We start from the raw sequence: 18,696 nt of genomic DNA, 5'->3' as shown, positions 1-18,696 counted from the left end.
ACAAAATCTGAACTTTAACACCCTAACCATCAGACTCCCCTTCCAACGCTACTGCTTCCAATGGACATTCAAACACCTGGACACCTGGAGGAAACAGACCATAATCAGGAATAAAAACCTGTGCTTAAAAAGCATTTTGCATAGTTAACACAAACACCTAACTGATAATTTCAAATCATAGTCAATAAACTTGAATATATCAGAAGTAAAACAAACACAAAGTGCATCAAGAGCAAAACACAGACCAATGGGAACTTCTCACACAGGTGACCACTACACCATAGTATTAATAGTGATGGTTGTGACCTGGGAAAACCACCTGAAAACCTTGTATTGAGAGCAAGTAATAGTAACTCTTGCGCGGCTCTAAAGAGAAACTGACTATTAAAACCCCTGGAGCCCTAGCCCTTTAAGGGACAAAGAATTCATTTATTTCTTGGAAAAGCAGAAAAGAATTGCATCAAGACCACCAAAAGATATTGAGATTTAAGAACACAGGTAAAGCTATTTATATTTTGTCTTGTCTTTGGTCAGAAAACCCTTCACCAGTGTCACTGGGGTACCTCTGCACTGTTCTGTTCTAAAATGAACATCCCAGCAAATTTTACATTCTGTTTATTGCCACATATTATTTTCTTCGGGGGGGGGGGGGGGGGGGGGGGAACCTTTCAAAGAAAAAACAAACCAAAACAAAAACATTGTGCTTTTAAGTCTTTGATGACAAAGGCAGACTTCCAAATAAGAATCATTTCAACCCTATGCCTGCAGAAAAATTGCTCCTCTGCCTCTAATGTTGCTATTCATAGATCTCTAAGCAGCTACTAGTCCAGACCAGATGACTGTAACAAATTCAAACACCTCTGGCAGAGGCGTGTTTATTATTTTCCAATAGGATTGTCTGCCAAGTTTCCTTGTCCAGGATTTTTTTTTAAGAAAGAAACTGTGTGAGCCAAACTATGTCAGGGGCTATCCTTCAAACAATTCTTTCAGAAAGTGGAAGTGTACTAGCATTAGTACACTAGATTTGCGCTTGAATATGGTTCAAAAATACGGGAAGACACAGCACAGTCAAAACTTTAATCTTCAGAAAATAAAATGCTATGCTGTCAGTCTTTGAAATGATTTATCAGCACAGAATACTCCAGATCTTTAACACTTGATGAAAAAAGCACAAACTTGAATGGAATAAGCTGAAATCCATGAACACAACCATCTTTAGTTCCTTCAAAATATAACCTTTTAATAACACCTTTTGTTTATGATTTTTCAATACATATTCTACAATGTCTGTTTCCAGTCTATTGCTCACTTAGTTTAGCTGGACAAATCTACACACACTATTATAGCATAAAGGCACATTTCTTGTGAAGAATTCTTAGAAGCACTGGTGCATATCATTATATTAAATGATGGTCTTGTGATTAAGACACCTAAAGGCAAGAAAAGGAGGACAAATACCACTTCAAACCCCTCATGACCTTGTACAAGTCATTCAATCCTTCTGTCTTCATTATACACCTTTAATAACTAAATTAAAGAATTACTTCAGTATTTTGAAACACAAAATCATTTGCTAACTGCATATATGGCAGACAGAAATGCAGTAATGTACATATATATGAGATAAATACTCAAAAAAAAATCCCTCTTTGCAGGAATAGAATTAAAAGAAAGAAAAGTCAAATGTCTTTGCAAATGTTTTGCATGTAATTCTCAGCTTTCAACCTGATCATAATTTTGAAAGGCCAACTTGAATGAATTATTCTCTTCCAAGAGTTTAATCCCATTTAAAATAACTTTAATTAGTAGAAGTATAAAGTAATGACCAAACACAGAGATATTACTTAAAAGGGCAGTGGTTTGATATGGCAAGCCTTTAGATTTATCCCACTTCTACCAGGTTTTCAGGTCTTGAAGTATAACATTCTGTGTAGGGCAGCTGTGTGGGAGACAAAAACTTGAAGTTACGACTGCATGAAAAAAATAGCAACCACTTAAAACTTATGGTCATAAAGAACAAAAAGCTTAATCTCATACCCAAATCACACATGAGAGTGTGACTTCTGCTTATTCTCTCTTACAAATAAGTAGCCACCCCTGACAATCATGCATGAGAAGAAACATAGGACTCTAATCATTGTTTCTAAATAAAAACATTTGCAGAACATTTCTGTCAAAAAAGTGGCCGTAAGGGTGGAACTCCTGTAGATAACTAGAAATACACCGATTTTATAGGAACTGTAAATAACATACTTTTGAAAAATCAAGTCATGATGTTATGGAACCACATTAGCTAAATCATCTACCGACAAACTTACTTACACCCAACTTAAAATTGTCCCTTGAAATTTTAACAATGTCTCCAATATTAAGACACTGTCTTAAGACAAAGAAAGATCGAATACATGATTTCCTACAATAAGGGCAAGTTAACAAAAAAAGCCAAAACTTAAAATGTGACATTTTTGACACATTAATCCTATTATTGTGGCTGCTACTATTCAACAGTGAGGGATCAAGATCTCAGTTAACAGACAATTACAGAACATAAATATTTGTCTCCCCACTGGGAAAAGTGCAACCCATTTCTACGTAAATACTAATTATCATCATCTGCATTTCTCACTTTTTTCACCTTTCACTTAACGGAAATTAGGAGTTTTAACTGCACCCACAATTCTTTTTGTTTCAGTTTATTTCTCACTTTTGGAAAAGATCACTCCATTTTCATCACATTCTTTACCAACAGTAGAAAATGTCTGATTTTTTGTTTGTTTGTTTACAGATTTCTTAACTGCTTGAGCAAATTTTAAAACAAAACTGCAACAATTCTAGCCATTGCAAACCTCTTTGGAGTAAAGCCTTTTGTCTATTACTGGGCCTATGCAGAAATACCTAAGCCTCATGAGAGATGATTTTTGGAAGCATTTTAAAGTCTAAACAGTTAAATGTACAGCTTGGCAACGAGCGACAATGATGTCCAGTTGCAACTGAGCTTATTCTAAAATGTGACTGAAGCTCCTGACTGGAAAAAGAGCTCTTGACCTCACTGTGCTTGCTACAAAAACGGTCAAAGAGCAACCATTTTCACTGCAAATGTGACCTATGCTTCATTAATTAAAGAACTTCAAGAACTAAACCTGAGCTAACTCACAAAAGCAGAAACTACCTCAGATCAGATTTACTTCTGAGCTAGGGATGAGTGTACACAGAAGCTATCTGCCAGAAAAACACTTCATGCAGTTGGCGCCCTATCCTTTTACATGGCTAGCCTCCAATATCAACTTGGAGATTTCCTTGTTCTAAATGCTGGCAGCTACTAGAACATAGGTTGATGAAAAAACACTTTTCTCCTGGTAAAATATGTAAGGTATCATGGTGATGAATTCTTTGGGTCAACTAGAAACTAATCAAAAATAGAAAAAAGCCCAAACAACTCAGCATGTTAAAAAAAAAAAAAAGACTGCTTCCTTACATACAAAAATCTGTATTCTTTCAATTCCGATCCCAGCTTGCAAACAATAGTATGAAAGAGAACAAAAAGTTCCTTTATATTATGTATTAATTATCACAATACATTAAACAGTCACATTAAAGACTGCTTAAAATATAATGCTTTGGAAAAAAACAGTCATTGTAATCAGATGTGTAAAACAGCTGCTGTACTTCAGAATATGAATTTTTTTTTCCTTTCATAAAATGAATTTTTAGGACATTACATAAAACTACCTCCAGATCTCACATTTCTTTCAAAATTGAGAGAATATAAGTGCTACAATGAAGAAAGAAAAACTGTACTTTAAAAAGCATCACTTCTATAGGAGTTTACTAGAAGTCATTCCTTTTGTATAGGTAACACTATCATCCTTAATGACGTTTTACCGTTAAACTGATTTTTCAAACAATTTTTTTTTTTAATATTTTCATTTTTCCTAACAAACTCACAGTGACAAATGAAACATAAACTTCAAAGTATAATCAGAAGAGGCTGCACTCATACCCTATCACTCTGATACTGATAGAGCCAAAGATTTAGTGGATAACTTCTCCTCTCCTCCCCTACAAACTACAAGAAAATGAAGGATATCTACACAACAGTTGCAGAAATTTCCAATTACAACTTAACTGGAAAAAAAAAAAAAAAGCTGAAAAAATCAAGTGATATTAAATTTTAACATGCAAAATTTTGTTGAGGACTGTTACAAGATTTGTAACCACTATACTAGGTTCTAGTCTGTCAAAAATACTACGGTTCTAGGTATGCATTTAAATACACAATTCACAGATACTGAAGAGCCAGGCTTATATCCAGAGTAGCAGAATATTTAAGTCTATCACGTCTAGTTACATTAAGGAATGGCTGTTATCTACAGATCACTACATAGTTGAAGAAATTAAGAAACTGTTTTAATAATGCTCAGATGGGAAAAAAGTTGAGATTCCTTTATGAATGCAGATGGAATGGACTTACAATTCCCTAAGTTTTATGTTTACCTTTTTTTTCTCTTCATATATGTAATCCTCACATGAATACACTACCTCTAGTACTAGCAGTATCCTGTTTCAGTTTTGATGAACTGAAACAGCAGAATTCTTATGCAGAGATTCAGTGTCTGCAATAATTCAGAAAAAACAATTGGTAGAAAATTATCTACTTTTCCTTAGTTATTCATTACAGCATCAATAAGCAGCTCACAGAATACTTGGAAACAGTAAGCTATTTTCAGCTGTAGATCAGCTGAAACCTCAATTACACCGTGTTAATAAAGAACCCAATTATTTGAGGAAAACAGACTGAGTCTACCTCCATAAAAAAGAAACACACACTGTCCCCCAAGCCTCATATCAGCTCAGCAAATCTATTGCATCAGTCTTTTCCCCCCTCTTCCCTCTCCCCCACAATTCTAAGTGACTTCCTAGTGTAAAAACACTAACAAATAAACACATTGTGCATTTGTCCATGCACAAGCCAAATAAAATCACACTGCTTCAGAAAGCAACGTTACTGCAATGTGACAGTTAACTGCATCAAACTCTTTGACTAAGAAACTCCTGTTTAATACTGCATATCATAAAACATTTAAAATCATTTACTAAATATAAAAGAAAAAAATCCAAATGACTGGATCTGAAAACTCAGGTCTTAGAAGCACATGCAGATTCAAGCTTCAGCTGATAGCTGCTGCACAGCAGCTGTAAAAACAGCCAAAGTTTTGTAATGCTCAGTTTTAAACATTACTTGTGCTTCTCCTGACCCTTGTTATATCAAATTATGTATCTTCAGATAATAAAAGCATTACACTGCAATCTTAAGTCACTAGGTTTTCTCCTAAACCAACTTCTTACTAAAGGTTCTCTAGCCACTCTGATCTACTGTTATTTTTCCATCACCATTTCATCTCCACAACTTTACTGTCAAATGCATAAGCTTCAGCCTCTCACTATCAATGTACTGCTATGGAAATACCAAGTCCCTGGTCATGGAAAAAAAAAAAGAAAAAATAAAAAAAAATTGCAATCACTCATCCTTTCCTTTAAAAACTATAGAATTCAAACATTCAGTGACATTAAATAGTTTAATGAGTTATATGGCTACAGAAGCCAAGTTATTAATAAAATTAAAACTCTGCATTGCTAGTGGTTTCCATAAGAGAATGACACCCTAAAAAAAGCCAAAGACTAACTTGTAACAAGGAAAATGTGGCTAAGGTTTTTCTTTCAGCAAATCAAGCTTACACAAAACCAAGTACGATTTTTATAGAAGCAAGTGAAGAACATGACAAACAGGCTACAGAAAGCTCATTTACACTAAAGAAGAGAAGATCAGTTGAAGAAATGACCTGCTTCTGTTTTTTGTTCTATTTTTTTAAATCTGCCACATACACAGCTACATTTTTCAGACCCACCTATCTTTCTCTGCCAGCAAAAGATATATTTTCCTGTACATGCATCATGCTGCAAAGTCAGGCTTTAAGTCTGGCTGGTTTTAGCTTATTTCTACTGGTACACTGGGAAGATGAACACCAGATATTCAGAAATAATTTTATTATCCCTTAACCTAAAAATAATACAAATTTCCATGAAAGCAGGCAACATCGAACATGCTCACAAACAGCACAGTGATCACGAGAATACTGTAGTTCTCTGGTATGTTCTATACCTCTTGGACAGTTCTCAGTCAGTCCGGGGGGGGAGGGGGGGGGGGACGGACGACTTTGTTTTCTTTCTTTCTTCTCCCACTGCACAGAGCAATAAACCTCATGTAACACCTCGTCTACTTCCAGCCACAAGTCTGGAGATAAGAAATTCCAGGGGATGAATCAGCCCCATGAGCCAAAGCAAGTGAAACCAAAAGGGAGAAGCCTGAGATAACTGGTCCCTGTTGTTGCAACTCTAACATCAGTATTTTCCGCAGTCCTTGCTCTCAGCACTCTCCTTCCACCAACCCCCCCTTCCCCAGCTCACCTCACATGCTCTACATACTCCTTTCCATTCCCAGCCTTCCTTTCAACACATCCTCCCCTCCTCCTTTTTTTCCATTCAGGCAATCCCTCTTACAAAATTCCACTTCAAAATAATGACTAACAATATTACCATGCCATCTGTTTTCGTAACATATCACTCTTTCTACACCTTTTAATGCTCTGTTTATACAGAACATAATTTTTTTTTGAGTGAGGACTATCCACCATTATCTGCACACTGCCTAAAACAACTGGTTTCTGTTCTTAAGTCTTTCATCTTTAATACAGCAGTGGTTAAAAATTACTATTTATTTCCTTGATTACACTTCCAACTGTTTGCATAAGAACAGAAGCTCACCTAAATCTGACATGCTGGCACAATCTGTAAATGCTTAGCAGAACTTTATTCTGTTCTTCCCATCTATACTAAGGTGGGGAGTTCTGTGAGTGGGGTTTCTGAGGTTTGCTTTTTGTATTCTTTTGGGTTTTTCAATGCATCAGATCAAAACAGGAACATAGACTGTAAAGATACTAAATTAATCCCTGCATGGGAACTGCAGATTTACAGATGTACACATGAATGCACAAATTCTATAAGAACCATACATAAAAAAATAACCCAAAGACCTGCATGGCAAACTAAATTACGTTATGCACAACATATGCCGCTTTTCTGACGCAAGAAAAACATGGGACATTTAAAACTGTATTTTTGACACAGAATACCTTTTTAGTCAAATGATGACTTAAATTCAGTTATTTTAGATCATTCCTATGTTTTCTGTTCAGGTAAAACACACTATCAAAACCCAGAAAATATAGACCTAGGATTCATTACTTTTACACAGTTATACCATACCTGAGATAGCTACATAGAAATTTTATAAATGCTACAAAAGAAACCTTGCTGTAATAAAAAAATGAAATGAAGTGCATATACTTTCACCTCAGAGGATGGCATGTTAAAAAAAGGAAGAGGTAACAACAAAACACACACTGGAGAGCTCTAAAACAGATTTAACTCTTATGCAGTGGGGAGAGAAATGAAACTTAAGTGAGGAGAAGCAGCCTTGCAATAATGGAACATGGGAGTCCAGTCATTTGTTGTGTACTCTAGAGGTCGATATTGAGGCCAATATTGTTTAACAACTTCATTAGTGACCTGGATATTGTACAGGTGTGCCCTCAGCAAGTTTGCAAATGATAAAATCTGGAGGAGTGCTTTATACACCAGAGGGTTGTGCTGACATTCAGCAGGACCTTGACAGGCTGGAGAAATGGTCAGAGAGGGACCTCATGAAGCTCTCCAAGCACGGAGCAAAGTCCTCACCTGGGGAGGAACAACTCCATGCATCACTGAGGGCTGAAGGCAGACTGTCTGGAAAGCAGCTTTGCAGAGAAGGACCCTGGGGTCCTGGATGAACAGGCGCCAGCAATGTGCCTCAGGCAAATGGTGTCCTGAGCTGCATTAGGAAGAACACTACCAGGAGGTTGAGGGGCGTGACCCTTCTATACTCAGCACTGGTGAGACACATCTGGTGTGCTGGGTCCAGGCCTGGGTTCCCCAGTACAAGACAGACATGGACATACTGGAGAGAGGCCATGAAGATGATTAAGGGCTAGGAGCATCGGACATACAAGGGAAGGCTTCATGAGCCAGGAATTCTGTAGCCTTAGGAAGGGAAGGATTGGCGTCAGGGCAGAAGGATCTTAACAATTCCATGTATATAAATACCTGATAGAAAGCAGAAAAGAAGAGTGAGTCTGACTCCTCCTCAGTGGTGCCCACTGAATGGACAACAGGAAGTGGGCACAAACTGAAACAGAAGAAACTTTTAAAAAAAAGCCCAACCTTTATGCGGGTTTGGGTTCCACATTCCCCCTGCCCTCCCTCCTCATTTGTTTTATTTTACTACGAGGATGGTCAAACATGGGAATTTACCCAGACAGGTTGTGGCATTTCCATCCTTGGAGCTGGTATACCTGACCCTGCTTAGAGCAGTGCACCTGGACTAACTGTACGATCTCTAGAGTTCAGTTCCAACCCTAACATTAATCTGAGGGTAAAGACACACTTCTGTTGTTGGAAAGACAAACAGATAATACAGCAGAAACAGGTTGGTTTTACTGCTACCATTTCAGTCTACTAGTAAAGACGATTAAGTCTCAGTTCTACAAAGCTAATTCAAACATTCAAAAATCTAAAGTATCTGGTATCAAGTATTTCTAAAAACAGATTAATTTTACCTCAATGTATGAAACTGCCTGTGAGTTCTTCTAATTTCCTACAGACAGTAGTAAAACAGGTTTCCCTGCTTACAAATGTGAATGCCACAAAACCATTTGCTTAACAGTTAATGGATAAAAACATACAAGAACATGAAGATTCACCTGCAATGAAAGTCCTTTGTAACATTTTTGCTAGGTTAAATTGATAACTTTTAAAAAGGAAATATAAAAGGTGCTGTATCAAGAACTCCAGGAAATAACCTCTTCATGTGGATAATATATATAATAGGGTGGCAGCAACAGAAGTTTGTTCATTACTGATCTGAAAGCAGTACCTGCAGAAGTGAGGGCTGAATCATTTCCAATTCCCACTGCTTAGATCTGTGCTATGCAGAAACCCACCTAGGTAGTTTCAAACACAAAATGAAAGACTCATTATACATCTCATTATACAAAATTCAGAAAACTTGTACTGTAAACCTCCCCCGAGGAGTAATGCCAAGTATTATGGATTAGGTGCAACATTCCACAGCCCCTTCAATATTCTCACCATCACATGTTGATATTGAGCCTAAAATAGGACATACAACCTTGCTGTAGTAAACACTGGTTTAGTCAGCAAACAGTAGAGGCACAACTTGAATGTAAATAAGCAGTGGCTGCTCCTACTTTCTTTGTAACTTTTAGGAAATGAACTTGTCACTGGGGGACAGTCGCAACCTGGCAATGGTCTCTGTAGTGAATATTCTTTCATTTCTTCTGCTTTCAAAATCTGAATCAGTTTTCACTAACACTGCCAAAACCTTACAGTAAGTTTCACAGGTGTAGGGTAATCAACTCAAAGACAGCTCCTTGGCAACCTTTCCACATCATTTGGATGCAACTGTGTTTACCTGGACACAAGAACAGGCTGTACAGAGCACCTGGATACTCACTGCTGATGAGAGTAATCTCAGTAATCACAGAATGGTTGAGGTTGGAAGGGACCTCTGGATGTCACCTGATCCAAAACCCCTGCTCCAGCAGGGGCATGTAGAGCTGGCTGCCCAAGAACCACAGCCAGATGGCTTCTGAATATCTGAGTACGACAACTCCACAACCTGAGAATCTGAGAAGGCACGCACATGTATGCCAAGGTCACATAACATGAACTCATAAACATGCAGTCAACATGATGGACTGCATATATATATATATATATATATCTATATCTATATATCTGAGCAGGGGAAGAACTTATCTGAAATGGCCGTCTGCATGCTGATTACAGAAAGGCTGGAGCATATAGACATCAAACAGTTCCCTAATAAGCCATATGGTCCACCCCAGCCAGCAAGTGTGAAGTTTTATTTAAATGCCTTGCCAAAAACCCCACAAATTTCTACACACCTTATAACTTTCTCTGTAATAAAAAGCAGCTCTCGAAAGAAAAGAACCTTAACAAACATGCATGAATGAAGCCTATGCAAACACTGGCATTTCAGACAGTCCCTATATCTAGTACAAACTTTCCCGGTATTTGTTTAGATTCTTGTATATTTGTGCTCTATCCTCAGTCTTGAAGTAACTGTATCACAAGCAGAGAAATACCGCCTGTTTGCAATCTTATATACTATTCTACTGCATTTCTCAAAATTATTGGTTTCACCAGAATACATGTAGGTACCATGAATAACAGTGCAATTACAGCTGAACTATACAGATTTCATGGCAGATCTCTGCAATCAGCCCTTGGACCTTGTTAATCAAGCCTAGGCCTTAATGCTGTAATTGTTATCACAACTACCTTTGACAGCATATTAAAAACCATTATTTTATTGTTTTGATTAATTTATTAGTGGGCAGGGCAGCAGCACAGAAATACCAGTGCTTGTAGACAATAGCTTCTTCATTGTACTATCAGTTCTGCAATTGATTTGGTGTACGACCCTAAGCAAATGCATTCTTTTCTTTACACAGGTATACCTAGCTGTGTGTCTGTCATGAACATGTCCCTGAAATGTGAGATAGCATTTCAATAGACAATGAAACATGTTTTCCCCATAGAATGTATTTAATACAAAGGAGACTTATACAGGAACTTAAAAAATGCACACAGTTGTAACACACAGGGACAGTAAGTATGACATGGAGGACAGAGAGAAAGAAGCAAGTTCACTGGTTGTCAACTCAACATCCAGTTATGACAGATAAGGAGGATTAGATGTTGGCTTTGCAATAGCTGGAGATACAGAATGCTTACCAAAAAACAACCAAACAGCCAACAACAACAACAAACAACAACAAAAAAGTGGAGCTCACTAATAATCTCCCATAACACGGGACTGAATCTCCAGTGACCCTGTCCAATCATCCTGAAAGATTTCAGTTGCTTCATCTGTGAGACTGAACATCCACTGTAAATCTTTTAGCATGAGTATTCATGCTGCCATTTTCCAAATGGTTACATTTTCATTGTCATCATCATCCTTCTCAGAGGCCCAGTGCACGCAGAGGCCAGTCAAGTCAATCAAGGGTAAAGGACAAAACCAGGATAATGACAACAGTTAGCAGAAGAGGGTATTAAATGATCAATACTGGAACTCTGAAATTAGATACTAAGAAGAAATGAATAGCATGGTGCTACTACACCTGTTTCCTTCTTCCACAGATTTATCTTGTCTACTCAGACTGAAAAAACTACTAAGCAAGAGCTGTGTTTCTCACTGAGTGTTTACAGATTGTCTAATCCCACCAACTTCAGTTGTGATATGTGCTACTCTGATAAAAATAAGAGAGACAATTTTCAGGCCAATGTGCTATTTAGAGGAGATTCATTTTACGCACTGAAAAATAAGCTTTTTCAACAGCCAGTAACACAAGTGAGTAACAGAACTGGAAGTTGTAGCTGAGACAGATAAGCTTTTAGTGTATTTCTGGGACTCTTACCATAAAAATCAGTCCCAAGTTAGATATTAAACCCAACAGAGATGCTGCTGATTTAAAGTCTGCAGATGATGGAGTTATAAGCACATAGTGTCAGTTATACATGCATTGTTTTGACTGAATTGCAAAAGCACAAATATATTCAGTGACTTGACCAAGAGGTACTCTACAGTAGCAAACAGTATACTGGTTATGAAACCAATATCTGGATTCTAGTTACAACATTGATTTTGTCACAGTATTTTAAGGTTTCTTTAAGAAACAGAAATACAGCAAGCTGTATATACATGGCTACTAAATTTGCTACTTAACAGGTTTCATGCCAGTGGAGCAGAATCTCACAGTTTATTCAGGCAGCCTCTCATTGCTCAAACAACTCAGCAGGCAATCTATACAAAGCATGTAATGAATGACTCAAAACAAGGAGAATGTTCTTAAAAACAAAAAAAAACCAAAAACCACAAAAAAATCTGAAATACAAAACACTCACAACATACTAGAAAACACATCCTTTTAAGAACCAACTAAGCCACAAACTAATGACGTCCAATCAAATCACTGACAAAACTCAAACACTGGAAACAATCTCAGAATAAATACATTATCTCAAATTTCTCATTCCTACACTAGCCCTTTTCACATCTCACAGAAACTATAAACCTCTGGAGATAAGAGAAACAAATGAACATGAGGCTATTTTTCAAATAACTCTTCAGAAGTATGAGAAGCCTGCCAGTGCAAGATGCAGAAATGGTACGCTGGAAGTACAGCTACACTGTACAATGCTAGAAATCTTCTAGGCCATGCTGCAGTCTGCAGAATAACCCCGTATCAAGAGTTGTCTCCTGCTGTATTTTAGGAGAGGGTGTGAACAGGTAAGGCAGAGGCATAAGCCCCAGCACAATGGCTGTATCCTATTTTGCATCCTCTCACTATGAATGGAAAATTGTTAACAAGTGCCCACTTCTGGGAAATGGAATATGGGAAGTAGCAGCAACCAGAATGATGTTTGGCTATGAACACTGGGATAATGAATCAAGGAGAGTGCAGGGAATGATCACTGTGGGATAGTGCCTGAAATGGTAGCAAAAATGAAGGGGAAAAAAAGTTAATCACAAGCTGAGCATAGAAAGAAGGAAGTTCCTGCAATGAGCTCATTCCTTCTCAAGTGAGCAGCAATGGAGCAAAGACACTGGGATGGAATGAGATATACTGCCTATCCAGGTCAGTGAAGGGGGAAGGGGAGGGAAGAACAGAAGAAAGAAGATAAGCAGGCCCCCTCAGAGACTCATACCAGAGCTACTGCTGCTGGAAAGGAGCCAAATTTGAGCTGCAGCATTTGCCTCTGCTTTTTTTCACCTCTCAGAAAACCAAGGAAAAACTCTGACATCTACCTGAGATGCATTCAGATTTTGCTGCTGTAAACCCCTACTCTAAATTACACCTAGCCTCAGAAAAAAAAACTCATAATCAAAACCATGTAAGAGTAATTTAAAAACATCCTCCTCTTTGGCTGAGTTTCTGTGCTGCCCTGAAGTAAGATTCACTCTTGGATCAGTGCTTTCATAATGTAAAATACAAACCCTTTAAAAAGAAAAAAATACCGTAAGTGGCAGTTGAGGACAGCAGACTCATACAATTTCTCAAATTACACATTGATTTTCTTAGGTAAATTCCTAATCTGCCTTCTCCAAAGGCCCTCCTGTCAACTGCACACACATTTCTCAGCCTAACGCAAGCGATTTTAAACGGTACACTTACTTCTGTAAAGTTTATCACGTGTATCAGACTCAAATCACACCCAAATTTTCTCATTTTTAAAAAATATTTCAACTATCTGTCAAAATCATCAACTCATCAGGTATCTTGTATGTGGTTTACGATTAGTATCCTCAGCTACTTGCACTCGGTCTTGTTAAGTGAAGCAATAACTTAGCAACCTCAGCTTGTTTGTTCACGTCTCTCCTGATATGACATCTAGTCTCACTCTGATTTCTTTATAGATGTATTTACAGTTTGGTTCTGTCTTCCTGCAGTTGAATAAGCACGTGACAGAAACACCCAACTGAGCATCTGCATACTTATTTTGAAGCGGTCAGTGAAGAGCTTGAAATGGCCAAAAGCTAGCAGGAAATAAACCAAAACTGTGATACAGCCATACACCACAACTTAGCAACAAGAATGACAATTCAAGAATTACCAATTAAAAAAAAGACCATCCATAAACAGAAAATTCAATTTTTCATTATGATTTCACTCTAATAAAGAGGCCTTGCAATTTCTCACAGGTTTTTTGTTTGTGTTTTTTTTAAATAAAAAGTATTTACAGAAATTCCTAGCTAGCAGACAACACTTTCTGAGAAGACAATGAAACTGTTTCATAGATGAGCACTACCTAATGAATTAAAACCTATTCTTTCTAAATGTAAGCAGCAGTATTACAAGACTCCTTTAGAGATACAAAGAATACTATATTCAATAATATCTACAATCTTATACAATAAAGTATTAACACTGCTTTCATTGCATTACCACCATGGCAGTGCTGTAGAATTTCTGAAATTATACTTTTGTCCAAGTCACTATGCCAACAGGCATGCCAGTCTGCTTCAAGCACAAATGGCTAAAATGAAATGAAATGGCTCAAACAGCTAAGATGCATTCAAACATAAATTCAAGTAATGCTTCACCTTTTGCTACTGTAGTCAGAATTTTACTCTTTATATTTCACAGAACAACAGAAAATAACAGGCAGATCTTTGAGCTTAAATAAAACCTTGATTCCTTGCCCTTCAAGCTCTTACTATACAAAAATGTAGAACATCAAGAGATACCTCACATAATGTTGCCAAATACAATAAAATTTCTTCTTTGAAAGACCTAAAAAAGTTGTCAAATATTATTGCCAACACAGTCCATTCTAGGAGTTCATCCTTTCATTATTTCTAATTAAATGTCTAGGTTTTACCTCCCCCAGCCACCATGACACAAACCACTTTAAGTTTTATAGATTGTACCAGCAAACCTTTACAAATCAATTGTTGAGTACAAGATTACAAGAAAGCCCTCAAAGATAAGAACACTGGCAATCCTTGGCATTCATATAATACACTGAGCACAAACCCCACAAGAGGCAGAAAGCATGGATAGGTGCCTTCAGAACCAACATCCATAGCTGATGCTAGACACAAGATACAGTGCTGCTAGACATCTGACTTTCTAAACGTCTGCATAAGCCATTTCCACATACCAATCAATCCCCCTTCACTCAGCAGGTGGAACTTGGAGTCTGCTCTGAACCTGGCTTCCAATTAGCTGCACAGCATGGACGCACAACTTTAAACATACTAAGATTTGTGCAGAGTTAATCACGCCGGAGGTGAAGCAGCCTACATGGACATAGTTTGCTGTCATGTAGGCAGCATGGCAACTGAACACCTTTCCTGCAGGCAAGACATAAAAGTTAAACACAATGAGAAGGGTTATGCTTACCCAGACCCACTCAAGTGCAGACATGCATCACACTGCCTGCAAGCCAAACAATAAGTACATCCCACTGCTATACAGTGTAAGTTTTTTTTACTATTTCTTCTTCCTCAAAGAAAATGTCAATGTAGATGTAAGCGGCTATACTCAATTTCATTTCATATTTCAACTTTCAAGTGAGTAACTGGATAGCCCTCTCTTTGTAGTCACACTGCTTCTGACAATGACTGCTTAGGTCCAACACCTCTGAAAAGAGACAGAGTTTCACTTGTCTCCTTTTTAAAAAAAAAAGAAAAGGATAATGCACAGATGTAACAAGAAGTCTTTTAGCTTATTAGCACACATGAAAGGTACAGAAAGGAAAAAAAAGCCATTAAAAAGTTTAACAAGGAAATAAAACAGAAGATAGCCAAGTCACACTTCCTTTGCAGACTGTAGTGAAGAGTCTTCTCTAACCAAGACAAATTAGAAACACTTCTATTATGCAAGCTTATATTAAAGTTTATGGTTTGGGAAGCCAGAGATTTCCTACTGTGCTCCTAATAGCTGGACAACTAAACTACTTCACTGTTTACTTTATGATGCCACATTCATGATATGGCACAGCCTAAACATTTTCTTAAAAGAAATAAGCCTTAATGAGTTAACCACACGCATGCACAGAAAGCCTGCTACCTGCCAGACAACCTCAGGCTCTACATTTTTTAATAATGAAATAGCTACTCATGCCATTACATAAATATTATTACATAATATCTCTTTTGTATGCAAAATTAGAACTACAATAAGATAGGTCCCACTATTTCAATATTGTATCTATTCATCCCACTCATTCGCTTAATAATTTGGAGCTCCAGATGCATCAGATCATAACAGCTTTAATATCTCATGCTCCTCTGGGCCTAAACAGATAATTCCAAATAAATAAATAAACCCCAAAAGCACCACTCCCCCCCAGAAAAAACACACACACAAAAAAATCTGCTTAACTATAACTGGGTGAAGGGAATTACATGATTTTTTTTATTACGCTTTTTCTCACTGTCTTGCCTAATATTTAATGTACATACCAATACCTCATTTTCAATACCTAAGTCAATAAAATATGTAGAAATACCTTAATGCCCAAGGTCAGCATTACACAAAATAACTGAAAAGGGATCACAAGCAATGACACTTATTATGTCTAACATCTCAAAGAACAGGTTGGTTTGTTTTTTTTTTCCAACTTGGTGCTTAACGTATGGGTAAATTACAAGAAATATTAAATTTATTTTCCTAAATATTATATTTGTTAGAAATCTGTTCTGAGGGTCAAAACCATACTGCAGATGTGGGAACACTATAATCACGAGTCCATTGAGAAGAGGCAATGAAGAAGTGGAATGTGACATTAGGAAGTCTCGGGGGGCAACATGTGGCCAGCGGTTAGGACGTTCCCTTCTGCACTGCAGCACCAATGCCTACCGTTTTACGCGATGTGTACCACGCTAGCGTAAGATCAACATAAAACCCCACTTTGTAAGTACTGCAGAAGTCTCACTTGTAACCACGTTCAAAGGTTTCCCCTTGTACGCTCTCCCTTCCGCTATTCGCCCCGCAGACACATCTCTCCGTGTGCCGCCGCCGCCGCCGCCACCCCCCGGGCCCACACGCCGTTATTCTGCCCTTACCGGGGGTGTGGGGGACGCGGAGCGGGCGGCTGCCCCCAGTGTTTGCACAGCTGCAGCCGCTCGCCCGGAGCAGCCCCCACGCCGGCCGCGCCGCGCACAAAGCCCCGGCAGCAGCGGGTTCTCCGCCCCGGCCCCGCTGCTCCCCGCCGCCACCAGCCCGGGGGGGGCGGGCGAGGTGCGCGGCGGGACATGACCCCTCCGCCCGCGGCGGCTGCTGGGCTCCCTCGCGGGGACAGCCGGGGCATGTCCCTTCCTCGCCGGCCGCCGCCGCCGCCCCGCGGCGACGGCTGGGCCCGGCGCGCTCGCTGGCAGGTGAGACGCGCCGCAGCGGCGGGTGCGGGTAGACGGGCGGGGGGGGAGTGCGACCCAGCCACAAAGAGCACGAGCCGCCGCTGCCTCCGCCACGGAGGGGGGAGTAGGGGGAGCGGCGGCGGGCCCGGTGCCAGCAGGACCCTCGACGCAGCGGAGTTGTCCCCGCCCGGCCGGCGGCAGCGGGGGGCGGCGGCAGCAAGGACGGGGGTCCCTTACCTGCAGGGGTGGCGCCGAAGACTCTCACGACGGGCACCCGCTTGGTTGGGGCCTCTCGGAAGTGGGACTGGCAGGGGTCCAGGCCGGGCAGCGGGCTGCCCATGTAGTAGTCGACAGTCACGATCCGCACTGAGAACATGTTGCTCGTCGCCGCCGCCGCCGAGGCACGCACTGAGGGAGGGAGCGAGCGAGCGCGGAGCCCGCACGGCTCCCCCCCGCCGCAGCGAGCGAGCGCAGCCCCCCGCCTGCCTCTCCTCTGCTCTCCCCGCCCGCACGCCCCGCCGGCGCGCGCACAGTCTCACGCACGGGCACGCGCCTTCTCCTTCTGTCTGTCGCCCGCTCTTTTCCCCCGCCCCGCCGCCTCCTGCTGCCGCCGCCTCTGCCCTTACACACACGGGCGCGCACTTGGCTGGGGCGCCCCGCGGGCTCTAGAGCCCGGCCGTCCGCAATGGCCTCACGGGCAGCGCGGGGCAGTCTCCCCGCAACACCACAGACACGGCGGCGGCGACTCCCCGGCTCCTGGCTGCAGCTGTTGTTGCCATGATGATGATGTCACGGACGCAACCATAGGGGGAGCGGGGAGGTTGACGGGCCGTGTGCTGGGAGAAGGCGGCAACGAGCGGGGGGGGTGTCACTCCCCAACACACACACCCGCCCTTCCCCCGTCTTTCGGGTGGGAGCGGGAATCTTTCCCGGTGCTCACCCTACTCGTCCCGGTGGCGGGCGGGGGAAGGGAGTGTGTGTGCTGGGGAGGAAGGGGTAGTGGTGTGTGTGTGTGTGTGTGTCGGTGATTCGGCGATCGGCCGCGCGGGCTGGGGTGAGGCTGCGGAATCCCGAGCCGAGGATGGGGCGGGGAGGGAGCTATGCTGGGACAGGATAGGTTTAAGCTGGGTCGGCCGCCATTTTGGACGCCGAGCCGCCTGGCTGCGGGAAGGTGAGACTCCGCACGTTGCGGGGGCTAATAAGGCATTGAAAAGAAATGGTGGGGGGCAGAGAAGGGGGCGAGGATGGAGATGGGGAAGCCTCCCCCCGCCGTTACTCCCGCCGCGGCGTAGCGGCAGCGCTCCCGCTGAAGCCTGCGCCCCCTTTGGTTGTAATGGCCCCTGCGTGCGGCTTGCGGGGCGGAGGCGGAGGGGACGGGTGGAGCGCGGACTGTGGAAGGGCGGCGGCGGCTGGTGCCGTTGCCGAGAGCGCGGGTGGCGGCGAGGCGGGGCCGGGCGCGGAGCGGCGGGGGCTGAGCCGCTGCCGCGTCCTGTTGGCACCTCCCCGCCGCCCCTCCGGGCTGATCAACCCCGCGTGAGCGGCCGCCGCCTTTTCCCTCCCCTGTTCCTGCCCAGTGTCTTTGCAGCATACTCCACTGTCGCGCTCCTCCTCGCTCGCTCTCCCCACGG

At 41.3% G+C, this 18,696-nt stretch overlaps 1 protein-coding gene across 2 annotated transcripts in view; it reads right to left on the bottom strand.

Moving 5' to 3' along the window:
* Positions 1-18,097, bottom strand: part of REV3L (REV3 like, DNA directed polymerase zeta catalytic subunit) — a 122,464-nt gene extending 104,367 nt beyond the window's left edge. For both annotated transcript variants that reach the window (XM_062632505.1, XM_062632506.1), the window contains exon 1: positions 17,306-18,097. In XM_062632505.1, the coding sequence (XP_062488489.1) occupies positions 17,306-17,444 (139 nt within the window). In that variant the 5' untranslated portion in view covers positions 17,445-18,097. The remainder of the gene's footprint in view (positions 1-17,305) is intronic.
* Positions 18,098-18,696: the final 599 nt, after the last annotated feature.

This window comes from Pezoporus occidentalis, unplaced genomic scaffold (genome assembly GCF_034315485.1).
Source record: "Pezoporus occidentalis ecotype Australia unplaced genomic scaffold, CSIRO_AGI_Poc_V1 ctg39, whole genome shotgun sequence".
In the NCBI taxonomy this organism is placed as follows: Eukaryota; Metazoa; Chordata; class Aves; order Psittaciformes; family Psittacidae; genus Pezoporus; species Pezoporus occidentalis.
Note: the sequence above shows the minus strand (reverse complement) of the source record. Positions and strands in the feature narration are given on the sequence as shown.